The 13,209-nt window shown below is 43.4% G+C and overlaps 1 protein-coding gene across 6 annotated transcripts in view; it reads right to left on the bottom strand.

The window, feature by feature from the left end:
• The window catches only part of tjp2a (tight junction protein 2a (zona occludens 2)), a 22,934-nt gene extending 9,725 nt beyond the window's left edge, over positions 1-13,209 (bottom strand). For 2 of the 6 annotated variants that reach the window (XM_031855611.1, XM_031855612.1), the window contains exons 1-6: positions 12,714-13,209; positions 9,989-10,118; positions 4,275-4,328; positions 1,583-1,707; positions 1,094-1,196; positions 90-867 (exon numbers count right to left, since the gene is read on the bottom strand). In XM_031855611.1, coding sequence (XP_031711471.1) covers positions 90-867; positions 1,094-1,196; positions 1,583-1,707; positions 4,275-4,328; positions 9,989-10,118; positions 12,714-12,820 — 1,297 coding nt within the window. In that variant the 5' untranslated portion in view covers positions 12,821-13,209. Of the gene's footprint in view, positions 1-89; positions 868-1,093; positions 1,197-1,582; positions 1,708-4,274; positions 4,329-5,359; positions 5,544-7,854; positions 9,956-9,988; positions 10,119-12,713 lie in introns of those variants that run through there. The other 4 variants (XM_031855614.1, XM_031855616.1, XM_031855613.1 and 1 more) reach the window with 3 other exon arrangements.

The raw sequence follows: 13,209 nt of genomic DNA, 5'->3' as shown, positions 1-13,209 counted from the left end.
CATAAACCATCTATACACCTCGCCTTAGTAGTTGATTAAAAACATATTACCTGTTTTAGTACCAACTATAAGAAGTTCATCAGTCTCACCTTCGTTGGGCCGGTTCTTCAGCAGCAGCACATTCATGGGTTTCTCCAGAGGCTCCATGTCCCGCGCGGCGGGGCGGGCCAGAGGGATGGGCATGGCGGCGGGTGACGGCGAACGCTCCAGACGGTCCCTGCTCCCGCTCCTCTTCATCGGCTCCTCAAACTTCCTCGGGTCACTGGGGACGCGATCGCGCCCTCGCTCGAAGCTGCGCTCGCGTCCGCGGCCTCGTGCCGGGCTGTGGCTCTCGCGTCCGTAGCGCAGGTCTGGGCTGTTGGTGCGGTCCAGCGTTCGCTCGCTGCGGTAGCGTCTGTCCGGGCTGACCTCCCGGTCGAGGGCTCGCTCGCTGCGGTAGCGCCGATCAGGACTGTGGCCTCTTTCTAATGCGCGCTCGCTGCGGTACCTTCTGTCCGGGCTGGAGTCGCCCTTGTAGGGGCGATCCGGGCTGCGTTCTCTGTCCAAGGTGCGACCTTTGCTGCCGTCTCTCCTGTACTGCCGGTCCGGGCTCAGGTCTCTCTCCGTGCTCCTGCCGCGGTCCCGCCGGTCGTGGTCCCTGTCGTAGTCGCGCTCGCGTGTTTGGTAGCCAGAATCCGTGTAGCCTCCCCCGCCTCGCTCCCTCTCGGGACTGTGGTCCCGCCCGCCTCCACTGCGGCCGCTGTACACACTGCGGCGGTCCTGCTCGTAGTTGTAATCTTCATTGTAGTCGTTGTTAAAGACTCTGTCGTCGGGTGACGGGGGGCGGTTCAGCATATTCACTGGAACCTTCCTGGGCCTCTTGACTGTCTGTTGATTAAACAAGACTTTTATTCAGCAAACAACAAAAGAGATCAGAGGTCCACTTTAGCAGTACCCGAGAAGTGGAGGGAGAGAGAGGAAATACAAGGAGAGGTGGAGCAATACATGTGATTATATTACAAACACACGTCATGATTACATGAACAATGTTGTTATTTACCAAGCAACAAGAAGCAGAATACGCTTCAAACAACAAACCAAAAGCTGCACTTACAATTTTTGCCACTTTGCCGCACTTCCTGAGAGTCTGGACAGCGAAGGAGTGGAGGGCCCCCTCCATGGGGATGGCGTTCACCTGGATCACTCGGTCACTCTCACTGAACACAAACACACATCGATATGAGCTAATGCTACATGCTACATGCAAAAACAACTGGTAAATATGGATGGAAGACATAACTTGAATACATACATTTCATATTTTAAGTTAAAGTTTCTGTTCAGAAAGTTGTCTTAACACCAATTCACATAATGTGATGGCTACAAGTTGGGAAATAACTCCTTAGATCCAATATGGGTCCTGCTGAATTGTACTAAATTAAATATTTAGAGCACAGATGAATTGGTCAAAACAACAGTATCTTTCCCGACTGAATGAAACTCTACAACTTTAACCGACGACACTAAACTGCTTTACAGTCTGCAAAGGTTTTCTGAGCGTGTGGAGTCTTCATACTAAATCATGAGCAACAACGGTACGCACAACAAAAAGCCGTCAGCAGGTCCTCCCTGCAGGACGTCGGACACAACGATGGACGTCTCTCCGCTATCGTCATTCGGGTTCTCTCGGCCCCCTGACACTGCGAAGCCAAAGCCCATCTTCGGATCCTGAGAACAAAAAAAGAGTGGAAACATGTAAATCATGTGCAGCCTCCTATTCTGTGTCACAGTGAGTGAGTGTGTGTGTGTGTGTGTGTGTGCGTGTGTGTGTGTGTGTGTGCGTGTGTGTGTGAGAGTGAGAGAGAGGGGTCCTGTAATCCCTGTGCTGTGTGTCAGCTCACAGTGTATTATCATGGCTGTATTGTACGTGGTGCTTAAAGGGATTCTGACTCTGATTGCGATTACAATTGTGCGTTCTGGAGTTACGTATGACTGCAGCGGTGCAGCAGCCGACACGTCCGTGTTTGCATTCACTGCAGTGTTGTTAAAAAGGAGGGATTTTCTTTGTCAAACACCTCCGTTATTTTTTCCTGTGGAAACGTATATTTGAGCTTACAGTGCCTCCACCTGCCACTGCTCCACTTCGCCCAGATGAGATTAGGTCAGAGATTTCATGAGCCTGTCTCTTTATCCCCTCCCTTCCATCTGCATCTAAACAGAAACAAACCCATACAATTCACCACTGTGTCTAGCAGATGGCCTTGGAGGCAGAGGGAGGCAGGACGTGGGCAGAGATGAAGGCACAGAGGAGAAGAATACGTCAACAGTCTCTTCACCACTGATAAAACATTCTTAAAGAATAATTATTTCCTCTTATCAAAATATTTCGTGAAGAATTAGCGGAAAACCAGACTGTTGCTGCCAGACTATCACTATTCATGATGCAAGACGTGGGTTGGGTTGATATGTTGACTGTTGGAAGTCAAAGCAACAGATTGCCTCATTTCTTCTCTTCCATTTTGCCTGTATTATCGAAATACATACTTTACCAAAGTCGGCGTAAACAAACATTTTCATTACATCAAGCCTCGCTTTGCTGCTTTAATAGTGAAATACAAAACAGTGCCAGGATTCAACCTGGGCCCAACAAATCTTTGCCACTTTGTTATTATCCTCCATGTTTGTTTTTACTTTGCATCTAGCAATCTGATACAGTACATGAACTTATTAACAAAGTAAATGCATCTGTTTTTCAAACCCAGAGAGAGAGAGAGAGAGAGAGAGAGACAGAGACAGAGACAGAGAGATAGACAGATAGACAGATAGACAGAGATAGAGAGAGATAGAGAGATATATATGCTATATATTCTATATGTACAGTGTTTGCATTTTCTCTTCTTTGCTTTTTAACGTAAGCTGCAGATGAAAATTAGCCATTTGGCTGATTGTGTTTTTTTTACAATCACAATTTACATCACAATGCAATCAAGTTATATGCACGGTTCCTAATAAATAAAGTCTACCTTGTAATCAATGTTTCCAATTATTAGAGTGCTGCAGGGATAACATTGTTGCAGGCCAACCCCGGACGTTAGCATGGCATTGGTTCCCTCTACAAAAAGCCAATAGGATTATTCCATTAGACTTTGAGTGGCTAAATGGTTATGATGTTTACACGTTTTGTTCAGCAAGATATTCCTAACGTTGGGCTTTAACTGAACTCAACCACGGTGGCATGAGCTTGAGTATACACAACGAAGCAGTGCCGTCCCCTACCTAGACTAGACCGGCCCCTACCTAGACTAGACCATCCCGCTATGGTCTCATAATGAATCGAAAATAGTTCTAATCAGGTGGCTTGGAAAGGCCAAGGGGGGAAGGAAGCTTGTGGGTCCGGCCGTGAACTTTACAGCAAACCTCGCCGCTTCTCAGGGCTGTGCACTAAGTGTTCTCTGTGCATTCCCAGAGGAACATTATGTTGCATACACATTACGTAATTAAAATCATCGTGAATGTTTTATGTCTGTTAAAGCCTCATAGACTTTTAAAGATGTTTTTGGAGATGTTCTACAGGCAGCAGCAGAGGCAACATATCTTAAAAAAAAAAAAAAAAAAAAACTAAAAAAAACAAGGCGACTCAACTACCAAATGGTAGAAGAGGATAAAACGTAGATGTACAGAGCAGAGAGTGACAGCTGGCTGCGGTGGGGTTGAGAGTTGGGGGGGGGGGGGCACAAGCCTCCAGCAGACCTTTATGCACTAAATCTGCTTTTTTGGCTCCAGTGAACCACAGCAGGAGACAATGCGCTCATCACGGTGATTACCTAAGCCCATACACACAAGTCGTACGCTGTGTAGAACCTGGTTCACTTGGCTGGTGGTGAGATGTGGCACAGATGTGACACATTTAACGCTGTAACTAGCAATTACTTCTACCATGTAGAATGCATCAGTAGCACAGAGTACCGAAATAGTCGAAGTACCGGAAGCTGGCATTGAATCAGCAGTCAGATTTGGTATATACACACAGATATATATATATTTCATAATATACATATATATCTTGTTGTTAGTTTTTCACCATCCAGTATTCATGATTGCGTAAGTTCTCTCCGGGTCTCATTCAGAGGTCGGGGGAATGTCTCCTACATCTGTAGTCTGGGTGCTCTGTTAACTGTTAGCTGACTGCATGGTGTCTCTGTGAAGCACTGAGAATAACAGCCTGTGTTTATGGCTGAAATGTAAATACTATAAATAAGATGAGGTCTGGTGTGTTCTGGGGCAGATGGACTCACCCTCTGCAGAGTCACGGTGTACTGCTCCCACACGGTCTCCTCCATGACCGGGTTCTGTGGAGAGAAAGGGAAGATTACCACGGGGTAGTTTCATCACACCGACCAGATTAATAATGTATTACGGGATGAAACGACAAAAGCTAGTTCACATTAGCTTACACTGTCTTTACACAACCAGCAGCTCCCAGAAGAACAATGAGAAGTTTCCGCTGCAGCGCTTAAAACTGATTACCGACTGACTAACAAACTTCCGTCTCTTGTTGATTCAATATTGATGAGAACACCGTACATCAGTTAGCTTTCTCTCACAAGCACCCACACAAGTCAGGGAGAGTCTTCATGAAACCACTAACAGGTTGTAGAAATCAACCAGAAGATGCACACCTGCTAAACTTAGTCATTCAACAACCAAAACGCAGCACGGTCAAGGCTGCAAATAACTATTAGTTTGCTTTTTATTAAAAATTTAAATGACAATCTTTGTTTAATTAATTGTCAGGACTAACGAGAGATACTGGAGCACAAACCCATCTCTAGAAACTGGTTTTGTTGTCACACATGCTAAAAAAAAGAGAAAAGAAATTAAATCGTATAAAATAGAGAAAAACAAACATAACTTTGCGTTTAAGAGCTGAAACCAGTATTCTTTTATTTAATTTCAACTTTACATAATTAATGATTAGCTTCCTGATAAGCGACCAATAATGAATGATCCAATCAGTCCCTCCATCAGTCATTGTGAACTACAAACCAACTTCGGTCAAAGATATTCCATCATTTAAGAACAAGTGAAAAATTCAAAAACAAAGATCATATATATCTCACTTTTTCTACAAAACTCTACCATGGATTCAGTTTGAGTTTCACTACTTAAATCAGACGCTACCATCTCAAATTGTTGATTTTAGAACAGTTGATGCCACTTTTTCTGCGATTCTGGATGCCTCATTTCAGAACTCAAGTTATTTCTGACACTCATCAGGTCCATTCAAAAAAAACACCCAACACTACAATCACAGGACCAGTCAGGTCCAGCTGCCCCGGCCCCAGTACTGAACAAATCTGTAGATCAGAATCACACTCACGAGTCCCTGAAGGATACGTATGGTCTTGACCGCGTGGGCCCATTTCCTGTGCAGGCTGAGGACGGTCTTCATCGTCGTCTCTCTCCGTCTCTTCCTATCTGCGTCTCTCCCTGTTCACCGCCAGCAGTGCTCTGGCAGACTGATGTGCGCCACAGCCTCCTCCATGGCCACAGCTGCACAACCAGCAGCAGCTCTCTTCCTGCATCTGCCCGCCCGCCCGCCCGCCTTTGACGTAAGAGGGATTCTGCTGGCCTACATTCAGCACAAATCCCACCGTCTGCAGACAGTGTAAACACACAGACGCACCAACTTCTGCACAGGGACGCGGTGATCACACGCCCGACTGTTCATCCACAAAACACCACAGAAAATTAATCTCAGCACGCGTTCTGGGTTTGATGTCTGCTCAGACTCTTGAGATAAACCAGCCACTCCTCAAAGTTTTAGAGATGATTCACACGCACCTCGGCGAAGACAAACAAACACTTAACATGTGCAGATTGCAAATCTGAGTTTGTGACAGCACAATGGTCGGGATTTTAAATTGGTTTTTTTTAGTAACTAAAGTGAAATCTGTGTGCCGCTGACATCTCAGGTCCGGGCTTAGTGAAACGGGGGCACAACTGGGGCTGGCAGCTCACCCAGCATAACACACTTATTTGATCTTCTGGCCTACAAGGGAAACCCAGATGACTAGCAGCATCTGCTGCAGCAGGACGAACACTACAGAGGAGAGGAGAGGATCTTTGTTTTGGACACTTTGAAACGTCCAACCACGAAATGCTCTTGTGCCGACGATTGAAGGGATGATGGACAATCGTTATTGTTATACGACGATATTAACTAACTTACGATCAGAACTGAGATGTTATAAAACAATCTCTAGACTCTTTGCACTCTGTTATGCATTCAGAGATGTTTTTGGTGGAGCTGCACATCCGCCCGGTTAGTCAGCATAAGTGAATTTAAAATCGTTAATTAATCTCTTATTTTTATGGATCCGACACCTGACATCCATATGCCCGCTCTGCGCTTCATTAGAGTAGTAAACATTTTGGATAGGGCCGTACTGAATGTCATTTTATTTACATTCAATTTCAATTTTGGAAACGACAGCGCTATCTTTTCCCCCCACTACAGTTTGAATTTTGGCCTGAGACGATTACAGAGACAAGGAGCCTTATCGCTCGCTGTGTGTGTGCATTAGAGAGTCGGCCAAGAACTGCAGCAGAAGAGAGAACCTCTGTGCGTGTGGACAGAGGAAACATATTATCGTCTGAAAGTCTGACGAAAAGAAGAAGCCAACTGAAGTGCTTTGGGTCAAACCAGACACGTTTTAATGAGACAGTCTCCTTATACTTTGTAATATGATTGTGATGGCTGCTCGCAGGCAGGCCTGCTGGAGAAGTCGTCGCCTCCTGAGTGTTGGTCGTTACATAACAAGACACAAACACATTTCCACGGAGGGAGGGTTGAAATACTGGGTCATCCTCGCAGGCCGCGACAAATTATTTAGAGGAGAGGAAGACTCTTTAAAAAAAAAAAAAAAACAGAAACACAGAATGTGTGGGTGGAATTTACAAAAAAATAATAGGATGTTTGAGTCCAAGTACTTAGAGCTGCAGATAAGTATTTTTTTATTAACATTTAATCTACTGACTATTTATAGCATTCATCATTAAGTCTAGACTAAATGTAACAAAAGAATGTCCAAAGTGAGGCCTTATTGTCTTGTTTTATCAAATATTTTTGTGAAATTGTACAGAAAACATTGGAAATAGTTTGGAAATTTTACTGGACTGTGGAAGACGCTGAATTCAAAATAAAGTGTACGTTTAAATTAAAAACCGACATAAAATTAGCCATGGTATGAACAGAAAGAAAAGATGACTCGCTTTGTTTTCCTCTTGAATATCTTTGAATTTGCCAACCTCAGTACTCAATATAACAACATAACATATGAAGGCCATACTTTTGTAAATATTTGTTGTAAATCAGTTTGAGTCAATACATTTACTTTATGTCTTTTCAACTCCCAACAATCCTTCAAGGGCAGTCTGAAGGTTTTAATGTTTGTGTGCTGCTCGCGGCTGATAACAGAAAAGTTGCGCACGTCCGCCCCCTGCTGGAGACAGAGTCGCATTACACCATGAGGCACGAGAAGGAACAACACGTTAAGCGCACTATAAATGAGACAATGTGGTCAATTACGGGAGAGGTCGACATATCAGTAACAGTTATAAGTTCAAAGCAGCGTTTTAAACCGGATGCATTGACTTGTTCCTGCTAACTTAACGTTAACTAGCTGTCAGCTAACTTAGCTTAACATCACAGCAGGTGCAGCAAGATGCAACAGGCGTTCATGGAAACTCCCAAATAACTGCAGTTACTTCTCCACAAACACATGCATACACCGAAACAGGATTATAACAGTGCCATCATCCATCAACATGAGTATTTATGCATACTCTGATCTTTGCTATGCAGGTACTTACGGTGAAATACTGGGTTGCGTATCTGCTGAGCGAGAGCAGCCCCCCTCCGTTTACTGGCATCACGCACTTTGAACTGTAGATTCAAACTAAACTATTCAGACCTTCACGGTCGGATGTAGACATACGTTTTGATGAAACTTGAGAGTTTAAAGTAGTCTAAAAAGTGGTAAAGTTTCGTCTACTTTAATTTAAATATCGCACTTTATGTACTACAAACATTAAGAGTAAACATTCAGAGCAAAAACTAGCGCCGACGGCTCCTGGCTCGGTTAAGATCATACCAAATGTGAGCATGGGGGGGGTACATTTAAAAGCAACCGTGATAGAGGACAGCAAACTAAAACAACGTGCTATAACATCAAACTCGCTTGATATTAAGAAAGTGCTCCGTTAGTTATCATTAATAACGAACAGATGATCGCACTATAGACACAAGTGTAGCGGGGGCTTGCAAGTCTAATACCACCGACATGGATCCGTCCAAAATTCCCATTGATTTTTAGGAAGCCTGCTGTGAGGCTGCCAGACAGAGACAACAGATTTAATACAGCATACCACAGAACATAACAGAGAAGGACGTGCAATTTAAAAACATAAGTGTGCAGGTAGAGGGAATTCATCTGAAATGTATTTCAGACAAACACTTTGTGTAGCCTGCTTTACAGACGCAAAACAATGTTAGTATAATGTGTATGACATAGGCAAAGCTCTTAAAATTAAAGACCACAAAAGGATGAAACATATGCGTTTTACTGCTAAGCAACCATTACCACTAATACCTTTGACAGGGCAAAACAAGCTGTTTCGAATGTATCCTCTTCTCTTAATTCCTCACGTCTGTGGCCAAGACAAGAGGGAAATGCGGTGTAGAAAATACACAACATGGCCATTAGCGAGGTCCAGCACTGACCATAGTCGACGTTCCAGTTCATTCAGTGAAACCATTTCTTTATGGAGTCGCCTTTGTGCACAGGGGAAATGATGAAGCAGGAAGGGACCTTCAACAAAGTGCTGCAATAAAGTTGGAAGCACACTATTGTCTTAATTATCACTGTATGCTAAAGCATTAATATCTACTGGAACCATGAGAAACCACCCCAGACCAGAAGTACACAAATATATGTAGAGGTTATAGAACTATGTGAAAAACATGACATGCTCTTAGACATGAGCTGCTGAACCAAAGGTCTGGAAAAACTATGCCCATGTGCAGCTGTCCAACAATAAGCTATTGTTGTTTTGTGTGTGTGTGTAATACTATCCATTCAAGCCTGCCCTCATCTAGTATTTTATCAACACAGGACAAATCACATAACAACGCCAGCTGACCCCAAAAATGTCCAAAATCCCTTATACCACGTGCAATTTAACCATTTGCTTTCCTTATCCACTATTTTAAGAGATGACAAAAGCTTTTATGCTCGCAAAAAAGAACAGTTTATCCAAAATGTTTTTCATCGGCTGACATATCCGAAATAGGCCTTAAAATAGGCCATCCGAATGCAAAACGGCTTCATCGGCCTGAATAATGTGTATGACCAAGTGATTAAAACAATGAAGCTTCCGGGACATGACACGTCTCTCCGGTTAATCATCATGCAGGGTGCAGGAGGGGTCACTGAAGCGTATTTGTATAGAAGTCTGGGAAACACTGACTCAGGAAAACTCATATCTTCAAATCATCAGCATGTCAGAAGAGAAGCAGCCATGTTTTGCAGCTTACAAATTATTTTTGGATAAACCCCCAAAAAACACGCATTTATCCGTTTTTCATTTTACCCAGTGACGGGATTATGAAAGAGTTTCACAAGATTAAAATTCATCAAGAGAGAAACACAATCATCCAAATGATGTGAAATCATGCAAATCACTGAAGCTACACGGAGCTCTGAGGGTTTCAAATGTGAAGGAAAAGCAAAGTCTGAGTCTTCACTGAAACATCACATTGTATGTGTGAAAAACAGACATCATGAATATAGCTGCCTCATGCTTCCGTGTGACTGGATTCAAAATTAAAATCTCTAAATAGATCTGCATTTTTAAGACTGTAACACACAGCGAGGGGTCAACGGGACCACATGTACGTCGCTCCGAAAACAAAGCATCGACACTAAACACGCGGTCGAAAACGTACCATCGTAATAGCCGAGTAGCTGCGCGAAGAGAGGCGGCGAAGGTACAAGTACTGGGCTTCTCTGGACCAGCGGAACTTGCGGTTGGACTTGAGCAGGTCAGTGCCGGTCTGGTCGGAGCCAGGCTGGTCTCTACGCACACAGAGAGAAACACACACTTTTAAATGACAACTCTTTAATGCAAATGTGTTACACTTAAAAGTATATATATTGTTCAATAAGACCAAACATTCACTCTGAGGAAAAACCCTGATGATGTCAAAGTGATGTCATCAGGGTTATCTCAGCTTGAGAAAAAGTTGCCTTTAAGATGTGAGCATTTCCCCGTTAGAGAGGGTCCAATGAAAGACACTATTCCGTTGCCTTTGGGTCAATCAAAACAAGTCATTTGAAGATGTCAGCGTAGGCTCTGGGATGTTGGACATTTCTTCACATTGTTGACTTTTCTCATATCATCTTTTAGACATGTAACAAGTATTGGTATATGAGACACACTTTCACATTAAAGATTACAACTATCTACTTGTTGCAGCAGTAAAAAAACAGGCCAATAGACCAAATACTTCAAAGACCACAGGACCAGAAACAACAAAAAGTAGAGCTATAAATAGTGAATAAAACATTTTCCCAGAATTAAGCTACCCACGTACGGCGCCGAGTAAAGCCAGAGGAGACCCGGCTCACACAGATACTACCGACTGTAATAGTATAATCTGCAGCCTCACTTCTAACCTGATTACTAACTTGTCCCAACATGTGGAGTTCTCCACCCAGCTGAAACTACTGTTGTTCTCAACTACATAGCAGCGAGTCAGACGTGAGCTTTCTGATGCATTTGGATCATCTGACTGGATGCACTCGATACTGAGAAAATGTGTCCAAAGTGAAGAAAGCCGAGCGCCCCTGCATGACTAAACACACCCTTTACACATTCAGCACAGACTTGTAGATTCAGTTGCAGTGAAGTAATCCCAAGACATAAAAAAAAGAAGATCTAGACGTCGGGCTGGGTACGGCAGGATTAACTTCTTGCTCTTCAGCAATATGTATGAACCCTGTTATCTCAACGTTCCCATTGAAGGTTTTACTCAAGAAATTTAGTATTGCACTTTCGGAAAGTTGGGGGAGTCACAAGAGATGGATTCCAAGCAGCAAGAGGCAGATATCCCAGTCCCCAACATAAGTCAAGCTTCACAAACTCTGGATCCCACATGCTAAAACTCCATAGTGTCTTTTGTTCAACACTTCCTGTCTGGTAAACACACGTCTCAACCTTAAACTGAGATCATTTAAGGAGCAAAACCCAGGTATCGTTTTTGCACTAATATATCAAACGCCACCGACAATTTTAAACATCTGTTCAATCAGCTGTAACCACTGATCTACTCAATCACACTTACATATAATACATTATATCTGACCTCCCTTACAGGTGATGCAGTTAATTTAAACCACTTAAGTGCCTGTTTAACCTATTGGGCAATAATTCAATAATATTGTTTGACATCTTTCAGTGGAATCACATCTTGATGATGTGAAGATGGGTCGTGGATGTGGGGACGCACAATTGGTGCATCTAAAATAAGTTTTTAAACTACTTTTAGTAGTAGTTTATTTGAAATGAATGGAGTATTTATATGCAATGAACAGCAATCTTGATTTTTTTTTTTTAACATTTGGATGTATATTAGATTAGGTTCAACAGTACCAGTAAAACGCGAGGCAGTTTAGCACCTAATTTGACATTAGTGAACATTGTGCATATAGAGATAAAGATGAATGAATGTACAGAATGTAGAATAAAGCATTGGGGGAGTGTAGTAAGAAGGGATATAACTGTGATATATACTAAACACAAGATAAGATAAGCATCAGCGTATTGCACGGTTTACAATACATTACACAAGGAAGAGAGCCGTGTAAAGTATTTCGTCCAACTAGCATAGCAATCTAGTTGGCTACATCAATCTATAGGTTTGTTCTCGTAGCGCGGATCCGCTCGTCAATGAGGTAATGTGAAGTTTGAAAACAGAAGTAAGAGGACATTGATTGAACACTACGATCTCTGCGATTCGCCTGAAATGTGGACGTCTTCAGGATCCATCATCGTCCATCTCGATGCACAGCAGGGTAAACATCTTGACCTTAAAAAATACGGTGTCTCTCAAAGCAGTCAGGGCACCAATGTAATAAATCCCTGAAAGCTGTAGGTCCAAATGTATCAGAAGGGTCCAATGAAAGTCAAAAATAGTCAATTTGTCTTGATCCAGTCAGACCACTCAGAAAAGAGGGCATTCAAAACACTTTTCTTTTGTTTACTGCTGGTGATGCCCAGCATTGCAGATACTTTGGTTTTTATTTGTGCCGTTTTTTTGAGATGTCTTTATCTGAGATTTTGTCCTCTACTACCCTGGATTATACAGAATAATGGAGAGATTGTTTCTGTGAGGTTTATTACTCAGACACTGAAAACCTGGTCATATAAAACCAAAACTATCTGCACGACCACACACCACTTCTGTTTTACATTCATCTAAAATCCATCTGTTGCTTCCCTGAACTAGGCACTAACAAGGAACCATCATTTCTGAAACATTATCAGGATTTAAACGTAGATCTGTTAGAATTAAAAATCTGCAGCAGTTGTTACACTATGCAGTTCACTACTACTGTGCAGAAGCTTTCTATGCATGTTTAAAGGTGACGACACGATGTGATCCAACTCACCCCTGGGGTCTCCACAGTTTCCTGCCGGGCGGCAGAAGCTCCCGTTTGTTCAGGGGCACAACCCCTATGGCCGCCTGCATGATCGTGATGAACTTCTTAAACTTCATCGTCTAACTCTCCTCTTAACGGCGACAGCATCACACTGCTCCCACTGCTGCTGCTGCTGCACTCATCTTCTAAACGAAGTGCAAGACCAGTGGCACATTCGACGTCTCCACGTTTGCTCATCTCCTTTCCCGCATCCTCAACGCGACAAATTTGTCCTCGCCATGCCTACGAGCCGCGGCTTCAGGGCCCCGGAGCGGCGAGGTCCCCGCGGCTGAGCGACTACGAGTCCTGTCCCCCTTACTGCCGACCCCGACAGATGTCCTTTTTTGGCTTTTTCCCCGAGCGAGGGAGGATAAAAGGGAAACAAACGGCCACGTTCCAACCAGGCGGTGGGCCGGCCGAGAGAGGATGACAGCACGTCACTCTTACATAATTCTGGAGCTTCTCT

This window comes from Anarrhichthys ocellatus, unplaced genomic scaffold (assembly GCF_004355925.1).
Source record: "Anarrhichthys ocellatus isolate YVR2014 unplaced genomic scaffold, GSC_Weel_1.0 scaffold16, whole genome shotgun sequence".
NCBI classification, from domain to species: Eukaryota; Metazoa; Chordata; class Actinopteri; order Perciformes; family Anarhichadidae; genus Anarrhichthys; species Anarrhichthys ocellatus.
The sequence above is the reverse complement of the archived record's forward strand: the minus strand, read 5'-3'. Positions and strand labels throughout refer to the sequence as shown.